The following is a 23,118-nucleotide window of genomic DNA, read 5'->3' as shown; positions in this document are numbered from 1 at the left end:
TTCCACAAAGATTTGGTGAGCATCTTCTAGAACGGTGAAGATCTATGATCTGTCCAGGAAACTAACTTCATAACTATTTGCATTCCTAGTTATTAGGCCAGTGAATACATTGAAAACAATCTTTGGTTAGACTTCTGGTAGAAATGTAAATTTCCTATGAAGTTTCTGTATATGGACAGTAAGACACTCTAAACTTCTTGTCTTTGATTTTAACTTAACCCAAAACTGTGTTTCTCTCTACCTACTGGAATACTAAATAAAAAGAGTTGAGGGCAGAATAAATCGAGTTACTTTCTTCTCCTTATGCCACACTTTCACGTATGGAATTTAAGTGTACAGTCGATCCTTGAACAATGCAGAAGTTAGGGGCATCGACACTGCTTTTATAGCCCAAAATCCCCGAATTGCTTTTTACTCCCCCAAAACTTAACTACCGATATCTTCTTGTTGACCAGAAGCCTTGTTGATAACAAACACTTGATTAACACATATATTGTATATAATGTGTATTATATACTGTATTCTTACGATAAAGTAAGCATAAAAAGTGAGAATAAAAAGTTAAAATCATAAGGAAAATACATGTATAGCACTATACTGCAAAAAGTCTACATCTAAGTGGACCCATTCGGTTTAAACCCAGTTCAAACTTTTTCTTCAAAAGCCAACTATTCTACTGTAGTGGAGATTATTGAAGTGAATTATAGTAGAGATTGTTTGTTTTCCTATTTTCATGTATATTGATGATGTTACATGTGGAAAATGCACAGTCAAATATTTCATGTGTCTCACTAAATACATGAAATGGGAAATTGATGACTCTGGACAGGTAAATTGTTAGTCACCTGTCAACCTAATTACTAATTTTTCTTCTCACAGTCCACTCTTTTTGCTAAGAGCTCATAGGAATTGGTCAACCCCTTACTGAATGAACATCATTAGTCTTTCTATATGATAACTGAACATCTTCAGAATAAAAACATCCACTTTTTTTTTACTGTTATCAGTTTAGCCAAAGGGTATGAAAATGTATCTTAGACTCCTAGAAACCATTATTAAGAGCATAGTGGAGGTGATCTTTTAAAAACATGTGTTAGATCATGCTCTCCCCTGGTTAAGCCTTTCCAATGCCTTTCCAACTCTCTCAGACTAAAATCCAACTTCCTTACACTCTGCAAGGCTTATACCTCAGCCTTCTCTCCGTCTACCCTGCCTAGGCTGCCTCTACTCCAGACACACTGGTCCCCCTTCCAATTTTCCAGTAGGGTGCTCATACTTGCCTGGGCCTTTATTCTGGCTGCTGTTTCTATGTACCACTGGAAAGCCTTTGGAAAGTTTGAAGCTAGAAGTTCACATGATCTGATTTTGAATAAATGAATGAATAAAAGCCTTTACAATGAATTGAAGAGAAAGCACTTTTATTTTTTCCTCAAACAAGAACCTAGATAGGCATTTTGTAGAATGCTTTGGAATGTTTTAAATGTCTGATACTGGTAAATGTATTGCAGACTGGTGCTAGATCTTTCTAATTGTACCCACAATGAGTTTAAATATGGTAGATTTAGGATTAGCATTCTCGGTGTGGACCTGAATTTAAGCTTAGAAACAGAAATTTACATATAAATAGAAAATTAAATCAGTTTTCTAAACAGGTATTTTTGAAAATCCAATAACAGGTTAACAAATTTAAGGTTTATACAAACACAGAGAATATTTTTGACTTAATTTTAATTAAGCTTCATGAAGTATTTGATTGATAAGTGAGAAAGGAAGAAAGCATTCTCTTGGCATTCTAAACAGCATGGAAGGATATTGATGGCTTTAAAAAAATAATCCCGGACTGCCTGTTTGTTACCTAGCCAAGTAATTCATAGCAAAAGGCAGGTGAAAACACTTCACTCTAGAACAGCATGTCATGAGATGTGAGACATTATGTAAAGTTAAAACGAGAACAAGCTGATCTGTTTTCTTCTCTTTATTCACATGTCATTCTTTAGAAGTAATAGACTCGAAAGTTCGCCTCAGAGCATTTTGCTCTTCCTCTGGGAAATGTGAAAGAAAATTTTGTGTGTAGAATAAAAACATGTTAATGTGTGTTAATTTATTCTTGTAAACATGCAGGAGTCTTCAGTTTGAGTGGGACTGGAGTTCAAGTCAAATTGTGATTTCTGTATGTAAATGTTAGAAGTGCTCATGGGTAGTTATCACCAATTTTTGAAGTGGGAAGTGGTTGAAGGTGAAAAAAATTATATATCTTATAGCTCATAGATATATAAAATTATATATTTATAACTCTCTCTCTCTCTCTCTCTATATATATATATATATATAGTTCATAGATATCTCTCAGTTTTCTCTTTTCAAGTACTACCATTCTTGGGTTTATAGTAATTGAATTATGAAAGGAGTAAAGCCATTATGATGGTTTCAATAATGAGTGGAAGGTTAAGACCTTTTTGCCCAGAGAGCATAGAAAACGGTCCTAGATGGAGACATGTGGTAAATCACAGCAGATCACACCTTCACAGAATAAATAACCACGTGTCACTTTATCTGCAAAGGGATTCTCCCCACTTTAACCAACTCCCCAACTAATTTTTATACAACGTTGCGGCCATTCTCCTAAATACCTCCGATTAAGACCTCTTTGCTTTCTTTTTACCTCTGCTAGTTTGTCAGAAGGCTTGTCTGGCTTTTCAGAGTGATGTGTTCACCAAAACATATTTTTATGCCAACTTCATACCCTTAGTACCATAGCCCCTTCCTTCCTTTTGGTGTCCAGGGTGCCATAAAGACATGTTTGGCTTCAATTTGATTGAAATGTTTAAATATTAAGGTACATGGGCCTCCTTCTTTATTCTATTGTAGGTTGATTCTCTGGGATTTGATGTTATATTATTTTTATTTGTCTTGATTTTTTTGTTAACAGAAAATAAGGGGAAGAACTAGAATTGTAACTTTCATCTTATATTTTATTCCTTTCCCCCAGCTCTATCTTGTTTAAAATTTAGATTCCCATCATCAAATGATCACACTTTCTCTCCTCATGGCCTTTATTAATGATGAATAAGTTTATTGCTTTTGTTCTTGGTTTGGAAGCTACCCCCCCCCCATTTATGGAGTATGTTTCCCAAAGACAAATGCTAAACATAAAGATACAGGAAACCATGTTTGTTGAGTTTTAAACTGTACAAAAGCAACTGAGCAACGTACTGCTCTCATATCTCAGGGAAAGTTGTATCAATTTCAACAAAGTTGTTTCTGACAGATTTATATGATAAATGAGTTCCTGAAAATTGCGTATAGATTTTTTTTCTAAACAATTCTTTAAGTTAAAAAAAGTTCCATATCCCACAGAAAAGATTCGAATAAGATAATCAAGACTAGAAACACAGGAAAGAATATTGACTCATTAGCAATCAAAATTAAAAGGAGATTCCATTTTTTTAAATCTACCAAGTAAAAAAAGAATTGGGGGGTAGGGGGGATATCGTTAAGTTATTGAGAAAACATGGGATACCCGTCTTCATGTCCTGCTGGTGCGTGTGTAAACTGGTAACAATCTGAGTGCCAGGGAGTCCAAATCCCTCTTTCAAAAATTGTTCCAGAGAAAAGAAATGAGGATGATGTAGCCTTTAGTATCAACGTGAAAGTTCAACAATTGAGGATTTGCTTATGGTAGGCATTAATTTTTAATTAAATTTAGTATACAGTCAAGAACGTGGGAAAATATTCTGTAGTGCTGAAGTAAATAAGCTATACACAGGTAGACACACACATACACACGCAAACACACTTTCTGGTACAAAGACACAAGGAGACCTGCAGAGAAATACCCAGGAGGGATATTCACTAAGGCGGTAACTCTGCCTCTTGCACCTAGAACAGAAGGGTAGATATTTAAATTTTTTTCCTATTTTCTGTTGAATGATTTAAATTTTCATATTAGATGAAAGGTAATATTTTACTTTAATAATATTTTAAAGTCGTTCAGGTTATTCACTCTTTTTTAGGAACAATGATTTTATTGTTATAAAATGGGGGACGCTTACTATAAGGAAATTGTATAACTTCTATCATTTATGGATTACTTTTTCTGAACCGGAACAAGTTTTCGTAAATCCATGTTTTCAGACATTGCATATGTGTAAATAAAGGAAAGAATGCTTATCTTAGTATTGTTGTGAGCACTAGTGAATACGCACAACGTAATTTTTCACAATACCCCAGTGAGTAGCATTTGCCCAATAGTGGAAGTTTTAGGTTTTTAATTATGTTATGCAATTCAGATTTTTTTTTGGTTGTGTACTAAAGCCGGCACACCCGTAGAAGGGAGGTTTTACATGAATGTATATTACAGTAAGTACTTAAAGCAGAGACTTTTGCAATTTGTCTGTATGGGTAAAAAAATCAGTTACTAAAAGATAAATTCAAGGAAACGAGAGAATGAACAATTGCATTCTAAAAGTCGCAGTTGCTACTAATTAATCTCTAAGCGACTGAAGGGTTGCTTCGGATTCTGTCTCACTTTGGTAGCTTAAATCCTCAACTGTGGTTTGTATATTTTAGGAATCTATCACAGAAATTTAAATCTAATTTTAGTACAGTTTTCACTGTCTTACTTTTCTTTTTAATGTAATTTTGTTGATTGTGGTTTATTTACAATGTTAGTTAAATTGCGTAATCAGCATAAATATATGCAATCATGCAATTTAATTAGGGAACGTTATTTAGGAAAGTAATGACAAAATCCAGACATTCATAACATTTTAGAAATTCTTGAGAACTTTCTTTTAAAATGGTTGCTTGAATGAATGGTAGTTTCGATTCAAATTTAAGTATTTCTCTTTTTCAAAACAAGTGAAAAAAAATCTTGTCAAAATCAGTGAGCAAAATATCATGTTGAAAGTATGATACAGTGTGTGAAAGACCAAAATATCTTAACTAAATTTATACTAATGGTCGAACTTTCAATTTCCCATCATGTTCTCAGCTTTTGATGTAGTTTCCCATTTTTGTGACAGAGGGTCTTTGGAATATGATTTTTTTTAAGTAAAAATCATAGGTTTATATGGAGAAATACATTTTTTTCTATCTCAAGACAGTTCACCTCCAATACTAGTTTGAGTTCATCGTAAGGGGGGCCTGGATAAGTGGAAGAATTATGCAAGTCATTGGCTAGTAAATACTCAAAAAGTACTTCATGAAGGATATACATCTTTGTGTATAAAACATTTCATATTTAAGTATAAATAAGTGTCAGTTTTGTTTAAAGAATTATATACTTTCTGTTGTAACTAATATTTATGAATCCTTACTTCACAAAGCCTTTGCTATTCAGAAGCATAAATCTTTTTCCTGTGACTTTTTTTGAGAGAACTTTTTTGTAAAGTTGTTTGGAGATTTCAAAGCTAAGTAGTTTTGCCCACTGCTTTATGGCCCTAAGGTAGTATAAAGGTATATTTCATTAAATATATGAATCCAATGTGAGAAACAGAATAATGGGAAGATTCTTTTCTCTTACTGTATTAATCTATCTGAAAATTTTAAAGGATTTTGGCGTTATAGTGTTGTAACACTGATGTTTTATTTGATGAAGTTCATATATAGAAAAAGAGGTTAGGAAAGTATAGGAAATTGCACAGAGTTTGGCAGGGATGCTTTAAGTTTTCTCAAGAAATACCCCAACATAGCTAAGTATTCAAGGATAAAAATTTACCCAGAGAAATGAAATTGTCTTAAGCAAGAGCCGCCATGATGGAAAATGCCGGGTCACCACTCCAACTATGCCATGACCCTGGGCCGTTTTAGTGAACAGTAACAGAAAGGAACACAAGGATGAAGAAAGGCATGACACCTTTCCTTGACAAGCTCATGGTTGTTTGTAGAGAAATGGCATTTAATCAATAATGACAACGAGAAGAACACGGCAATAGGTTTGGGTAAAGCTCTATGAGAGCACTTTAAAATAACTCTCCCTGAGAAACTTATATATTGGTAGTGATGAAAGACTTCACCAAGTCAGCATATTTGGATTTGACCTTCAGAAAGCAGAGATTTAGGTTTTGTCTCCCTCCCTATAGAAGTAAAAGGACAAATTTAAAAAAACTTGCTGCTTCTGTCCTGTATAGCACAGAAAAAAGTACTGGTAATATTATAATGTATTTCTTTCTCATTTTTTCCTTTTGTGTATTTGTATATATATATTTTTTCTTTTTTTACCTAGTTCAAATCATACTACATATAGTTTTTTATACTTGTTCATAAATCCCTTCTTGCATTTCAGAATATTTCCAGAGTATTAAATCCTAGAAAACTTTTGCTACAGATTATAAATTTGCCAATATGAAATTTTGATTAAAATTAGAATCTCCCAATAATAGAGTACAATACTTCAGAAAAATTCTCTATGGAATACTGACAAGTACAATTTACAATAAATCTTTGTGAATGTAGTATATTAAAGAATTGTGTTGAATTTCTCTTTTTATTATTTTTATTATTTATTTTTTCTTATTTATTTCTTTAGAGAGTGAGAGAGAGTGTGAATGAGGGAGAGAGAAGAGAGAGAGATTCTTAAGCAGGGTCTATGCTTAGCATGGAGCCATACACAGGGCCTAATTCTAGGACGCTGGGATCGTGACCTGAGCCAAAATCAAGAGTTAGATGAGCAACCCAGGCGCCCAGAATTTCTGTTTTTATGATGTTAAGTACTTGAGCATTTATTAGTGTTTACATTTCCTTTGCTGTGAGTTATCTATTTATGACATTTTTATTTTTTTGAGGACTAATCTTTTAAAAAATTATTAGGTTAGATTTATTTGTATATATTCAGATAAACCATACATGATTGCCATTTTATAGATCAAAACATTGAATAGATGTGCACATAGTATTAACCTCGATATGTGCTATTGATGTTTTGTTCTGCTGGCCTTTTAAATTTATATAAAACTGAAAGAAGACTTTTCTTTTTCTGTCTGACATTAAGTGGCTGTCTATCGTGTTTGTGTTTTGTGTAATAACTGAGTCTCAAAGTTGAATACATTAAATCTGTATTTTGTTTACCCCATATTTTCAACCCTCGCACAAAACAGGGAGCCCCAAAATATAGATTTTGTGGTTGTATGTTTCACTTTTTATCTAGGAATGGTATTCAACACTTAACAACTAATGTGTGGTTAGTCCTAATGGGAACAAACCACACCTTAGGGCTGAACCCAGATCTGGTGTTTATTCCTTACTTGTTGGATTAAATTGAAAGCATTTCTCATTATTTTGGGGGCAAGTTGTTAGTTTGTCCTGGTTAAACTTTATAATCATTCAAATTTCAGAAAAATACTGCTGGGTTTGAGTCTAAGAATATGGAATGCCTTACACTAACTAAAGTCATCTTTTTTTTTAATTTTTATTTATTTTTGAGTGAGACACACACACACACACACACACACACACACACACACACACACACACAGAGTGCAAGCAGGGGAGGAGCAGAGAGAGAGGGAGACACAGAATCTGAAGCAGTCTCCAGGCTCTGAGCTGTCAGTACAGAGCCCAACGCGGGCCCGAACTCAAAAACTGTGAGATCATGACCTGAGCCAAAGTCAGACACTTAACCGACTGAGCCACCCACGCGCCCTAAAGTCATCTTTTAATAAAAATGCAGGCCCGCAGTAACTTTATATTTATAACCTTTGGGCTACAACTTTAAAAAAAATAAACAATAAAGATAATTTTGTTATCTTTATAACAATTGCGTTATTGACCACTTACCCAAGTCCACACAAACGTCTAGAGAGCATTTAACCTATAGAAATTTGGGACCATGTTGAAAATGGTGTGATTTGATATAAATCAGATGAAACTTAAAAGACCGTATGATAGAAATGCATACATTGCCTGTCATCTGTCATCATTGGCTAAGTCAGCCTGTGTTCTGGGCTCAACATTGGGCCGTTATGGATTCTGACCCCACAAACTGAATATGGTCGGATGACTGTATGCAGTGAGATTAAGTGTATCAGACATCTGGCAGCCATAATTTAATCGAAGACCCTCAGTGATTTGGGCCCTAGGCATTTGGATGTAATGTTTGACACTGGGCACCATTATCCCAATCGATTCCATCTGGCCTGGTCTGGCTCAAAAGACTCAATTTTTTTTTTTTTTTTTTTTTTTAAGAGAAGCTATTGGCCATGACTAGTCCTTGTTTACAGAATTTCCCATCTCCCTTGGCTGATAGAGTTACACTTTTCATGCACTGAGGCTTAGCTTTTTAGTGCAGAGCCCTGATTTTAAAACCAGCCATTCTGAATATAGGCAGCAAGGGTAGTTTAGGACGGCTGATGATAAACGGAAGTGTTAAGGTATTTTTACCAAATAGTTTTACTTTTTTACTGTGCTATAGAGACTCTAAAGTCTCGTAATACATGAATTTTCACAACTTAAGTAGTAAATTGGAAAACAAATGCAGACTATTTAATATATGATGGCAAATAGACTAAAACATGTTAACAAGATACTTGGCCAGCCAGTAGATGATAGGGTTTTTTAAATTATTATTATTTATTTTATTTTATTAATTTTTTTTTCAGATGACCAGATCTTTATAGCTGGGAAGGACCAGAAAGGCTATAAAACTTCCCCCTTTCATTTCACAGATAGTAGGAGGTCACAGGTCACATACCTAAAATTTCCATGTGGTTTCTGGGTTCATGATGTTGTGTTTTCTACAGAAGATCTCAGGGACTTCATTAAAAGATAGATTCTCAGATTTAATTAAATGCTATTTACTCTGTTTATAGATTATTTATAAATGATTGTGGTTCTTGTGGAAATGAGTTTATTTTCTAAATCTGATAGATTTATCTGAAACATCAGTGGAAGACCCAAGTTCTTTGATAATCATCTTTTTTATTACAAAATAGGAGGTTAGCAACCCGGTAAAACACGTGTGAAGTCTACTTGAAGGAATTCAGTTTTTCTTTTCAATTTCTCCTAAGCAGTTAATAGGAAATCCTCAAATAACCAAAAAAAAAAAAAAAAAAAAAAAATCAATGATTCATTTTCAAGTAGGTCCCAACCTTTCAAGATATAATGAAAATATAATTAATATTAGTGTGCTATTACTTCCTGCTCCTTTTTTTTCTTTAACATTGGTTCATTTCCTCCCTTTTGCAGTCAACCTGATGGGATGCCATATTCCTTTTTTGCTTTCAGGTGCTAAATTTTTTATGGATTTTTGCTTTTTTAAACAGCACATTTTGTCTCATTCATTTTGTTCCCCCTTTTAGATTGTTTCTTTGTGTCATGTCATCAGGGTTCGTGACAGATTGCTAAATTGAGCCCCCAAAAGATTAATCAGGGGCAGATTAGATCATTGTTAAGACCAAGTCTCGGGATTCAGTTCTGTTTACTTTCCTAGTCTATCACTTACCACCTCATATGCGTCAATTTTCTCTTATGTAACACAGTTTACAATAACGGTATGTGCCAAATACATTAATGTATGCAGACGTGTAGAACAGTACATAGTACTCAACTAATCCTAAATGAAAGTTAGTTATTATTATCAATATTACTCCTATTACTATTAATTCATTATTAGAAGCCATGCATAAACACCTCTTTTGTAACTGCTAACAAAGTTTTATTCTTTGTACTTATTTTTAACCCTTTAGTAAATATGTAGCCTTACCTTAAACTTGTCCTAAATATTACTGGTGATTGTTCATAAAACTGAGAATGGTTTCCATAGGATACCCTTTTTATGTATAAAATTAAAATTTTTGATTATTTTACTTAATAATAAAATTAGAAAACTATTAATGCCTCAAACTTCTAGAGTCATTCTCAACCTGTTTTCCTCTTTTAACTTAAAATTGTCCTTGTTTCATCTAATTCATAATTTTTCAGTCTCACTGGAAATGCCCAAATGACTGCATTTTTCAAAGACAGGTGTTGTATTTCTCACTGAGTTCATTAACCGTAAAGGACCAAGATGATAAACTGCAACCCTAGTGTTGCCGAACATCACCTAACTGACCAGTGAGCTATTTCTGAGTCCAACTCATATCACATAAATGAAGTTTGTCTGTTTGGATTTGTTTTCCCAGGGTTTTCTCCTTCTTCCACCCTTCGCTCTGGCTACTCAGAAAGGTGGTTAAAATCTTAAGAAGTTAGCTAAGAGATTACACATAAAATCTTTTAAGTCATTGTCTCAGATGAGTAGCAACTTGGTCAATCCTTCATTTACTTATTCATTCATTTGTTATTCAGAAGATTTTGGATACTTGTTATATGTCAGTGCCAGTGCTTATGATGACAGGACAAAAAAAATGTAAATATGATAGAGTCTCTGATCTGAAACATCTCAGTGTTGGGAGTCTCTTAGGCCACCCCAGCTTTGGCCATATGCTAGGAGAACTCATAACTCCCAGCATATATTTGTATTTATGGCTGTGATTTATTACAGCAAAAAGATACAAACCAAAATCCACAAAGGGAAAAGGCACTTGGGGCAATGTCTGGGGAACCCGGGGCAACTTTCCAAGAGCCCTCCCCAGCAGGAACACATAGGACACAATTAATTTTTCAAGCAACAAGCCGTGATGACACCTGTAAAATATCATCAACCAAGAAGTTCATTAGAAACTCAGCGCCCAGTGTTTTTACTGGGAGCTGTTCAAATATCCACCTTCTGTCTAGCATGTACCAAGATTCCAGACTTCCAGAAGGAAGGCAGGTGTTCATCATAAACCATATTATTTGCCCAAACAGTTTAGCTATGGTGAGCCACTCTTATCTGTTAGAGAATAGCAGGAACCCTCCCTAAATCTAAGTTTCCGGACACCAGCCAACAGCCAGCCTTGCAAACAGCATTTTCTAAGGATAGCTGTCCCAGGCTTGCTGTGTTAACTCTTTTCTGAACAACTATACAATTATACATTCAAGTGGGATAGGCAAAAGTGTGTTTGAAGAGTCAGGTAAAAAGACTCTGCCTGGGGGAGTCAAGGGAAGCTTCATTTTTATCTATCTATCTATCTATCTATCTATCTCTCTATCTATCTCTCTATCTATTTAGAGTGTGCACATGCACACATAAGCTGGGTAAGGGGAGAGAGAGAGAAGGATAGAGAGAATCCCAAGCAGTCTCCACACTCAGCACAGAGCCCGATGTAGGGCTCAGTCTCACAACAGTGAGATCATGATCTGAGCCGAGATCAAGAGTCAGATGCTTAACCAACTGACCCACACAGGTGCCCCAAGGGAAGCTTCATTTAACAAGAGAATATTTGAGGTGGATCTTCAAGGAATTGTGAGATTGCCCAAAGTCTGGGATGAAAAGGGGTTTTCTTCCATGCAAAGGTAACTATACTTCTTGCAAGTAAAGAGATTGTTGAAAAATTCTACATGGTCCTAGCCTAGGGCATGATGGGGGCGGAGTGCAAATAGAGGGGAGGGTGATTGGAACAAAAGCATGGAGTGTTTATAGTTTTGTGGGTGGTAATGAGTCATTAGCGGTTTTAAGCCAAAGAGGGAAGTGAGTAACTTTGAAAGGTACCTCTGGTAGCAGATAGAGAAGATTGGAGAAGAAAGAGTTTGAAGACAGTAAGACCAGACTGGAGGCAAGAGGTGATGAGTACATACCCTAAGGCATGTATGTTGGGACTAGAGCATGGAGCAGTGGTTCTCATCCAAGGGGGCTCAAATAATCATGTGGGAGGCTTAAAAAGACTCTGATGTCTAGGGGCTACTCAAATGCTTTAATGTCTCTCAACATATCTTGCAACATTGTGAATGCTTTCACTTCTCACTTTCACTTCTGTAGCTGTCTTATTCTGTAATGCTGTCAGTCAAAACCTCAAATCCACTATGTCACGGGTTCATTAGTGGACATAACCATGGATATAACCATTTATATAGAATTTCCTCTTTACTTCCACAATAAATGAGATGCAAAGCCATATAAAGGGGTCTACCTCAGCCAGATAATTTTATCTATTTTCACATGAATCTAGTCATCAAATCTGTTTGCAGTGAACAGTCTTCATGTTTCTGCAGAGGATTCACAGGGGTTCACTTGTAAAGTGTAGATCAAAATGCTTATCAAAAGGCACAGGCAGACCTCGATTACATAAGATGCATGTCAATTTATGTAGTTACTTCTTGGTCGTTTGACATGTATTGTGTATATGATCTGTATGCAAGACATACAACATACGGTTAAGGATGTTTTCAAAGTATAACTATTGGCTAAATGTAAGCTATTTTAATAAAATCATTCAGATGAGACCTAACTATAAACATATCCAGCTCAGCACAGTTTTCTTACCTTTTGTTTTTATTTTATTTTAAATTATTTCACAGTATATGATGGCACAAAAGGGACTTACATGGTTTGCAAAGAATGATAGGAGGATACACATGAGTTTCTTGTTTTTACTCTCGGATTAACTAGACATTATTGGCTTTCATAGTAACGTTAATTTGGAATGTAATGAAGTTCCTTCTTCAGTGATAGTTTATCTGCTATTTTAATTGAATAAAATATCTCAAGAATGTGTTGATTAATTTATGTATTGTCTATATATATATATACATATATACACACACATACACATACACAGAAATATGTCTGTAAGCTTTCTCTCATATCCAAAAGAGAGTCTTTAGATATATTTAATATTTCCATGAGCCATGTGATTAACAATCATAGCAAGTTATGTTGGAGAAAATTATCTTTGAAAGTTTTCCATCAGTGGCTTAATTAACATACAGTGGGCAGAAAGCAAACAATCTGCTGAGCCAGACTACTCAAAGATCCCTCCTGTTGCTTTTGTTTTCACTACAGCTGGGAAGGGGAAAATTATATTACATATATCCCTGTATCTTGCTTCTGAATGATTCGTTTTGGTGATGATTTAAAGAATAATTTAAAATATTTTTATGAGTTTGAAAGCAAATGAAGTGCCCAGGAATAATTTACAATGTAGATGACCATGCTGTGGTTTTGCCAATTTTTCTCGGTCTTTATTTCTATAAAATATTCATTCTTGACTTGTTTTATCTTGTCTAAAAAATAATTCTGAAATGGGATCAAAATCTAAGCCAATTTCATACTCCAGTCTTGATGAACCATGTAGGACTGAATTAGGAGCATATAGGAATGTTTCCTCTTAGTATTCATAACATCACCAGAGAAAAAGAATTAGGTCTAAAATAACAACCGAAAGAAAATTCACAGTAGCCAAGCCCTAAAGCTCACAAATTTTCTTATTAAAAAAACCCCTCAGTGCCTTCCTTAGATCCTGTTTAGTCTTTGTAAATACGAGAGCTAGCAAGTAATTGAGTGATAGGTTTGCAAAGTTGAAGGTAGCAAATTCTAGGAGGAGCGAGCGTGTCCATAATGGAGGCAAACCACTCCGCAGCTGTAATAGCTGTTAACGTGACCATGAAGCAAGAGAATAAAAATGGTAAAACATCGCTAACATTTGGGGGGGGGGGGGCGGAAACCCCACCACAACCCCACAGCTGTCTAGGGACTTACTTTGTGAGTACTAGAGTCAGCATAATGTTTGTCTTATACAGGAGGCCTCCCTGTCTGTTCAATTTACCTTCCCCAGTAACCCTTCTAAAGCATTACTTATGAAACTATGAAAACACTATGAAAAGAATTTGACATATTAATCAAACATGCCAAACTTCAACTTATGTAGTGTTAAAAGATAAACTGAGGCATATTAAAAATTTCAAGAGTTTACCTGAGCAAAGATCAATTCTAGTCTGGCAGCACTGAGCCAGAAATGGGAGCACTCTGAGGACAGGAGAGGGGAAAGACTTTTATGGGAAAAAAGGCAGACACAAAGCAAGAAAACTATTTGATTGGCTTAAGCATTTACCTGATTCAGAAAAGCCTAGTTGGCTGTGTGAGACTGGTTGTCCTTAGGTTTCAATTTCTTTTCCTGCAGGCCTTTATAGGCTTAGGTATGGGCTTGCTTGGGAAGGCTGTTAAGTCACAGAACTAATGATCTTTTTCTTTTAGTCAATTTAACAGTGGAGAATATGGGTTTTATCACCCCTAAGCTTTGAAGTTCCTTTCCATTTGTTCTCTAGGGTAAGAAGGTAGGGAAAAATGAGAGAGGGGCTCAAGGAAGTTGAGAAATAGACTTTCTATGCAGACAGCCCTCCAATGTTAGTTATTTTGTCTCTCACTGCCCTGTGCCAGGATCACAGGGGCTAGTGTGATGTTCCTGGCCTCCAGGCATCATGGGAAGTACCATTTTTTTGTCTTGTGTTATCAATCTCTGGAAAGGTAGTGATAACATTAATATCAAGCAATTAATATCAAACAGTAGTACCCATTTGAAAGAAACCAAGAGTTGTTTTGAAATTCTGTCTTGAAGATTTTAATAAAGATTAATTCTTTGAAGTTTTAGGTAGACTTCCCGATTTACATTTTAGAGGACGGAAAAACCTCTGCTTGGAGCTCTTCCCTTTGTGTGATTGTTTTAAAAGCCATTTTTATATCCAGGAGCATGTAATCCATTAACTGCATTGAATTTACCACATTTCTTATCTGGATTGACATTCTAACAAGAATCTTGTATAGATTTTCAGTTGTTCTGATATGATTATTTGTATTCAGATAGCCACCACCTTTAGTGCAAGACAAACACACATCTCTAAAATTAACCTAAGTGTTGGGCCAGCAGGTCTTAGCTGGTTGTTATAAAACTGTATTGCTTAGTTTTGTTGTATGCTGACTCATATATTTTTGGTAATGAGGCAGAATATATAAAATACAGCAAATAAAATTGCTTTATGTAGCTTTGCCTAGAACCATAGGTCTTAGAGCCTGACACATCGTCAGGAAAAGCTGTCTGCCTTTACAGGTAAGGTAGTTTCATTCCCATTTAAAATATAGGGCAACCAAAGCACGGAGTTTTGTAAATTATGCTGGACCCCATATCCAGCAAACCTAACAAAGAATTCCACCCCAGGTCTTTTGAATCCTTGTTCAGTATTTCTTCCATTACTTAATTCTGCCTGGTCCAATCATTTTTGTTCCAAAGAGACTGTTAACAGCTCATTTATCCATCAGTCAGTCAGTCATCAACATTTTTATTGAGCACAGTTCAATGGCCAGCGGGACAACAATGTTAAAAAAGAAACATTTTATATGGTGATGATGACAATACTCATTAGCCATAGTGATTGAACATTTACTGTGAGTTGGCGGGCGGGGGCGGGGGGGACCCATGATCAGCCCTTTGTGTACCTGAGATTTTTCAGCCTTACAACAGTTCTGTGAATTGTGCATGGTGCTACATTTTTCTAGCTCTTGGGTTCCTATATGTGGAGCTCTTGGCCACTTCTGTCTTCACCGTTCTTTTAAGCTCATATTGCATGGGCCCATGAAAAAGTCTAAATTACCAACACTATGGTGGTAATATGGTGGTATTTCTCTCTGGGCTGTATCTGCCAAAGCATCAAGCAGTGGGAGATCTTTTAAGTTCACGGTGAAACCAAAGAATATCCTTTCTGTCTAGAAGAATTATTAGCACCTTTCTGAGTTGAAAGGGAAATGTGTTAGACCATTTGTGTGTGATCAGTAGTGGTAGCCTTAACTTAGTTATTAGAGTTCTAAGTAGCTGATACAGTAGCGTAATAAGTCACATTAAATACATTTTGGTTTCACACTCAGATATCACCTCACGCCATTCAGAGTGGCTAAAATGAACAAATCAGGAGACTATACATGCTGGAGAGGATGTGGAGAAACAGGAACCCTCTTGCACTGTTGGTGGGAATGCAAATTGGTGCAGCCACTCTGGAAAACAGTGTGGAGGTTCCTCAAAAAATTAAAAATAGACCTACCCTATGACCCAGCAATAGCACTGCTAGGAATTTACCCAAGGGATACAGGAGTACTGATGCATAGGGGCACTTGTACCCCAATGTTTATAGCAGCACTCTCAACAATAGCCAAATTATGGAAAGAGCCTAAATGTCCATCCACTGATGAATGGATAAAGAAATTGTGGTTTATATACACAATGGAGTACTACATGGCAATGAGAAAGAACGAAATATGGCCCTTTGTAGCAACGTGGATGGAACTGGAGAGTGTTACGCTAAGTGAAATAAGCCATACAGAGAAAGACAGATACCATATGTGTTCACTCTTATGTGGATCCTGAGAAACTTAACAGAAACCCATGGGGGAGGGGAAGGGAAAATAAAAAAAAGGAGGTTAGAGTGGGAGAGAGCCAAAGCATAAGAGACTCTTGAAAACTGAGAACAAACTGAGGGTTGATGGGGGGTGGGAGGGAGGGGAGGGTGGGGGATGGGTATTGAGGAGGGCACCTTTTGGGATGAGCGCTGGGTGTTGTATGGAAACCAATTTGACAATAAATTTCAGATATTGGAAAAAAAATACATTTTGGTTTCTTGGAATGTTCTCATATTGAGGGCAACATCACAACTATAATTAAATCACTGCTCTCTTAGCCCTTTTTGAACCTGTATCCTGCCAGTTATAAAGGCTGTCAATTCATATCTTTGGGTAATAGTTGTGTAGAAGAAGCCTGTTCTTCTTGGTCAGAAACCGAATTTCCCATACTTGCGATATACCTTCCCCTGCTGACCCACTGAAATGAAAGACTAGGAGTAATGATTAAATCTTATTTTCCCTCCTGTAGTAGCAGGATGAGCGGGGTCAGCAAGGCCAGTCCCTGCAGATGGCTTTAAAATACCTTTGTGATTTGGTCTCTTTGCCTTCCCATCCATTTCTCTAAGTGCCTATCACTGTCATCCTTCACCACCCTGACAAGAGTCCAAGGTGAGATCAGCACAAATGAACAAGAGCCTTTGTGATGCCTCCTGTGGGTGTTGCTTATTAAGTGAGGTGGGCAATGAACCAAATCTGACTTGTGAGCAACAAAGCAGGTTAGCACATTTACACAAAGATCATTCCATATATTATTTAACACATTCAAATACATTGTTGTCTCCTTGCTGCCCAGCAAAACTTGTGTGAAGGGAATATAAACTCACAAGTTAATAACGTCTGATTTTTATTTTCAAGTGTGCTAACAATCACTAGGTTTCATTCCTTTGTTTGGATTGTAGCTTATTTTCTCAGGACAACTAGAGATTGTTTATGAAGCGTGTGTGTGCAGAGGGCGGTGAGGGAAGAGAATAAAATGCATTGCTTTAGGGCTGCACATCTGTTTTAGGGACTCTGCTGGATCTGCACATTAACCATTGTCATGACTTATGGCGTGTTTTAAAATTGCATTCTACACAGAGATGTTCATACCAACTCAAAATATTACAATTAAACAGATTCCGCTGTTATGAGTTAGTTTCCTATTTTCATGACTAGCAGACTTATTCTTCTGCTCTGTTAGCGAGCATGTATATGAGGCATAGCAAGTGGCAACTCATCATTGTATTTCTTGTTCAAACAGATTGGCAATATCAAGTTGCTCAGGTCTTCCCACAAACAGAACAGGAAGTTGATGTGGACACGCATGCATTCAGCCACCGGTGGAAAAGGAGCTTGGATTCCCTCAAGGCAGTAGACTCGAACCGAGCGAGCATGGGCCAAGACTCCCCAGAGCCCAGAGGCTTCACAGACCTGCTACTGGATGATGGGCAGGACAACACCACCCAGATTGAGGTAGGTAACTAATCTGGGCAACTGAAATGGATTGGTGCGTGTATTTCCTGTAAGGCACCCAACTCCCACGTATGTATAGACTGGCCCTTCAGCTCAGTCCAGAGCCTCGGGACTTTTTGTAAGGATCAGTTTAACTCATCCATAAATAATCAGTTGATATTTACTAATTCAGGAATAAATAATTGTAACGACATTAAATAAGTAAATACATCATAGCTAAGCCATTTATTTAGTCACAGATGTATTCATTTACTCTAGAAACAGACAAATATTAGCTTGATGTGGTGATGACCGTGAGGAAACACAAAGGAACACGATACAGCCCCTGCCTGCAAGGAAGTCACTGTGTAACCAGATCATCTCTAGGCTATGTGATACGTACGAGAAAAATACAGGCTATAGCATGGCAAGGAGGAGGGAGAGATCACCTGGTTAGGATTGGGGAATGCACCACTGTCAAAGAGGCTTAGCCTGGGAGAGGGCATTTAAGCAGGGGCTTGGCAAGTTGAGAGGAGCTCACCAGGTTGATACCCTGCCTGGAGTAAGAAAGGAGATTCCTGGCAGAGTGAATTGCCTTTTCAATGGCTAAGTCTTAGAACAGTAGGACATGCTTGAAGAGTCTCATAGAGTGACCAGCTGTCCCATTCTACCCAGGACTAAGGGGTTTCCTGGAGTCTAGCACTTTCAGTGCTGAAAACAAGACAGTTCTGGGCGAACTGGAATGGTCGGTCACTCGATGACTGTAAGCAATTCTTTGTTATGGTTGGAGTTATGGAGTGGAATGAGGGTGGTTGGAGTTGGGTTGGATGAGTATGGAAGTTTGCTGAGGGTACATTTTAGGCAGTCTGTAGTGTTGCCCAGAGGCCGCAAGTGTAGTATTACGTTGTTTAAGTTTCTATTGTCCTTACATTGCAAATCACAAAATAGGATCCTGTTAGTCCACCAGATCGAACAAAAACAAAGAGGTCAATCTTATGGAAATAAGCAAAAACCACCCAAACAAGAATGGAGGCTGTTTATTCAGTTTGCCCTAGCAAGAGTCAGCTTCCATCACTTCCCTTTGGTAGAGACTCAAAAGCAGGCAGGGGATTGGGAAAGTTTCTCCTTTAAAAAAAAGAGGAGGCTTCAGGTATGCTCTGATTGGAAGTTGTTGGCATGGAGAAGCTGGAGGTGGGTTAATTAGAAGCAGAGCATCTCGGGCGATCGATTTGGGGACCGTATTTGGGTTTTACCGAGTTAGACCTAGAGACAAAAGATAGGAAAGCTGTCAGTTATTCACCAAGTCCTGATCATTCTGGGCTGAGTGCTGCTGAGGTTGTTTCCCTGGACTGGTTTCTGCAGAGGTTGGGGGTAAGAGTTCTGTTGTCATCCATGGTCTGGCCATCGTCTGTTTGTGTATGCTCTCTCAAACTGTAGTTGTAGTTCTATTTTCTCCTAGGTGACCAGTTCCTACTTTTTAGGAACCAAACAGCATTCTTTTTACGGCCCTGAAACACTCATTATTTAGGAAAAGAACTCCACTTCCTGAAACAGACACTACATAGTTCTCCAAATAGTTATCAAGGCATCATGTTGTTCCTGCATAGCGAGAGGAATCTTCAGAAGATCTGAAGCACAGGTCGTTGGGATTCTGTGTATGTGAGAAGGCCAGCAATTTTCAAAACCCCTCTCCATCTCCTTGGCTAGCATGTGACTCTGGTGGTCCCTGACTGCCCCAGCCAGGCCCCTCAATAGGCAACAGAGGATGTGCCAGGAGCAGGAGTCATATAATATCCGTAAGAGGCTATTCTGACTCCTGCAGAGTGCCTGCTATTTTGGCAACAGTGTTGTTATAGCAACTCGCAGAGGGCAACATAATTCTTCCCTGAGCACTCTTTAGCTGGGGTGCGACCTAAAGAAAGGAGAGTTGCACAGAAGCAGAGGTGTTTACTCTCTGTCCAGAACTGGTAGCCTACTGAGATTCAAAGAGGAGAACACGCATTCCTAGAACTCTGTGATCTCTAGGCAGGATGCTGAATCTTCTTAATCATTTGTAAAAGCGAAAATCCCTTTGCTCAGGGATGTATTAACACTCCTCAGAATATAGTCCCGATTGTTACTATACCCATGATTTTGTTATTCAGCCAGTTTTTCTCTTTTCTGCCTTAACAGGGAGATCACATAATGTCAATGGTTTTGAGTCAGTTAAAAAAAAAAAAAAAGGAGGCAGGATAGTGCAGGTGCAGAGAGGTATATGCTGGATAATCACTCGGTGCTAAGTTCTGCCAGGCACAAACAGTATGGATATCATCTTGCCTGGTCCTGACATCAGCCTAGTGTGATTTGTGTCTCCAGGTTCACTGGGTAATCTCAGTGACTTTTACATGTGGGCAATTTCAGATTTAGGTTTGGTATTTTTCCTAAGCTCTTCCATTAATGAATAAAGGTATTTAAACCTGGGCCTGCCCAACTCCCCAGATTTATCGTTTCTGCTTGACTTCGCTTCCTCTAATACGAGGAAAAGTAAATGGTACTTTGATTATGTAATGATTTTGGACAATGGCAGCACCCGAATATTGATGTGAAAGTAATTTGGGGGTTTCAGTCTGGCTGGAAAGGGACTTCTCTTGAAGCTAGATTTCATAACAAGATGACCGCTTTTATTTTTTAAGGGTTTATTTATTCTGATGCCGTTCTGAGGATGATGGAGATTATTGGGGACTCAAGTCCCATAAGTCACTCCTTGGCACACTACCTCTAGTTCTGGAAACAAAAGCCTACATCTGAAACTTCTCTGCAAAATTTATTTATTCTGGCCCTTGAAATGGCATTTTTGAACATTGTTGTGTCTCTTTTAGGGAAAATATTTTTGCCTGATTGAGTTAAACAGAAATAAGGAAGAAAGGAACCAAATGGTTGTGGAGTGGCTACTCTGTGCCGGGCATTATGACAAGGTCTTTCTTAGGAATAAACATTTTGATTTATGTCGCTTAATACAAGCAATGAGCATGAAAGACTACGTGTGCTTTTCCCTTTAGATGCTTCCAAAGTTGATGTCAAGAATCTGAATGGTTTTGTCCCAGAGCCCTGACTGTAGCAGTGGCTGTTAAAATGATCTGTATCCCTGTGAGACTTAAACCACCCAGAATGGCATTCGAGCACATGTCCCCCACTTCTGCCATCGTCTAGACTTGATATCCCACTTTCACCAAAGACAAAAACAAAAGACAATAGCATACTTACTATTCTGGCACAGATTCATTCAGAAATAAACAAAGGCTGTTATTTTTTAAACTTGGTGACAGTATATTTTCTGGCTCTGCACAAGAACAGATAATAGAGGGACTGTAAAACTTAGTATCTCAATTACAGAATTCTTCCAGTAGAAATTTCTTGTTGTTGTCATCATTTTCTTTCTTTTTTTTTTTTAATATCCCCCTCATGAAGATATAAAGATGTTTTGAAACTGATTATATTTCCTGATGAGTGAGTAGGAACTCAACAGTTGGCAAATGCCTCTGTTGGTCTGTTGATTTATGAAAGACCTTTCTTCTTGTACTTTCTCTGTTCATGTGGACATATGACCACGTGGCCAGGTAAGAACAATGCCTTCTTACGATTGGTACGTATTAAAAGCAGTCGCTCGTGTGCTACTTTTTGTAATTACTTTGGGAATATAAGGCTTCCAAGCCTTTCAGGTAAGGTTGAATTCCGTTCATGATTCAACTTTGTTCGAGCAGCATTCAGTGAATCCCATGACCCCAGGGACAGGTGCATGGACAAGCAGCACATAAGTCTTCACCTTGTTGCTGGCTGTTTTTCCTCTTGGCTGGCACAGAGCTCTTGAAGCATCAGTGGCATTATGGAATGGGGAGGCCCTGAGCAGTGAGAATTATTGATCTTCCTGAAGATCAGATTCGTCAGCTGACTCCTTGTAATGGTGCTGGTAATCTATAGTTCTTCGCCTTTAAAGAAATCCGACACAGATTCTTTTCTAATACCCTGTACCTGAACCACACATGTAGTTTTTATCACTAATTTACATGCGGTATTTTGAGCTTCACATTCCCTCTCTTGGGACAATGAAAATGTTTCTGGAAAGGGTTGTCAAGGGTGATTTTTTTTTTCCTTGCCTTGATTCACAAGCACTGGGATGACTTAAAGAAGGGGATAGTTACAAATAGGAATTATGGATCCTATAACTCCACAATCCAAACCGACTCAGAAATTGTGAGCCAGTCCGCTGCCTCTCGGGTGTTGCGTGTGTGGCTGGACCACAGGCCACCCTTTGAGTTGCAGACAGTTAGACCACAAAGCGGACTTAGCTGTTAGTTTTGAAGATGTAAATGTTCTGCAAAGCCTCAGATTAAATTGTGCCGCCTACCAGCAGCATGTCTTGCGGATTTCTCATTTTGGTACCAAGTTCAAAGTTGCAGGCATATCCAGCAGTTGTATCATCTGTTCACATTAAAGCTCCTATCTGAGGAAGGTACAGTTGAGAATGGTCAGCAAATGTGTGTGATGAATATGGCTAAAACTCAGAGGCCACCTGTTTTTCTCCAAAATGCATATGTGGAAAATCTTTCTGATCTTCATCGATAGCACATGTCAAATTGTGTCTGCACCTTCCGTTTACCGATTTTATAACAGGTTTCTCTAAAAAGTTAGCAATTGCTAACTGCTGCACACAAGGCTATTATATGTGTTCTAATATTTTATTGCAGTCCATAACTAAGCAATCTACTTGAAAGGAAAGAAGTTGCTGGCAGGTACTTAATCTTGCTTGGGGTTGCTTTGATGATTGTTTTACGTAGAAACAGGCAAATTCTGTAATGCCCCATGTGGGCAGAATCTTCCTGGTATCTGTGCAACATAGAGAATACATCAGAATATTCTGGGATAATGAAAATCTGACTGCTTGTGTGTCTCAAGTCTAAGTAAGCTGTCTCCGTTTCAGAGGCCTGGCAATCACAATAATGAATATAAATACAGGGTAATAATAAGACACATCATCCCATTTCACAGAAATAGAATAATGACAATTTGCAGAATACTGCCACGCTCATTCTTTCCTCGGGCCGCTTTCCACTCAGTGAACTCAGAGAAGATAATAAATACTTATACATGTGAAGAATGTGATAGTGCAGATTTGTGACATTTTCCAAAAGAAAGAAAAGTGCCACCTGCGATTGAATAGCTATGCTACTATATTTATTATGGATGTGAAAAGCTGTTGTAGATTTTTTTTTTAAGGAGGCATTTCCATTTTAGGGGGTCTGAACTTGCAGAGGCTTCAGTATGTGGTTGTAGAATCAAAAGCTGTGTGAAGGAAGTACTAAGATTAATCCTGGAGAAGCACACTTATTTGACTCAAGAGTGAATTGAAATTTTCCAAATGCCCTGTCGGTGTCAGATTTGGTTCCTCAGGAAATGAGAAAGAAAGCATTGTG

General features: G+C 37.5%; 1 protein-coding gene across 1 annotated transcript in view; it reads left to right on the top strand.

Moving 5' to 3' along the window:
* PLXDC2 (plexin domain containing 2) overlaps positions 1-23,118 on the top strand; it is a 448,391-nt gene that overhangs the window by 153,250 nt on the left and 272,023 nt on the right. Inside the window, 1 exon segment of the mRNA XM_019460620.2 lies at positions 17,478-17,689. Within this exon segment, the coding sequence (XP_019316165.1) occupies positions 17,478-17,689 (212 nt within the window).

Source organism: Panthera pardus, unplaced genomic scaffold (assembly GCF_024362965.1).
Source record: "Panthera pardus isolate Hobbes unplaced genomic scaffold, ASM2436296v1 HiC_scaffold_6, whole genome shotgun sequence".
Taxonomy (NCBI): domain Eukaryota; kingdom Metazoa; phylum Chordata; class Mammalia; order Carnivora; family Felidae; genus Panthera; species Panthera pardus.
This window is presented reverse-complemented; position numbering and strand designations above follow the sequence as displayed.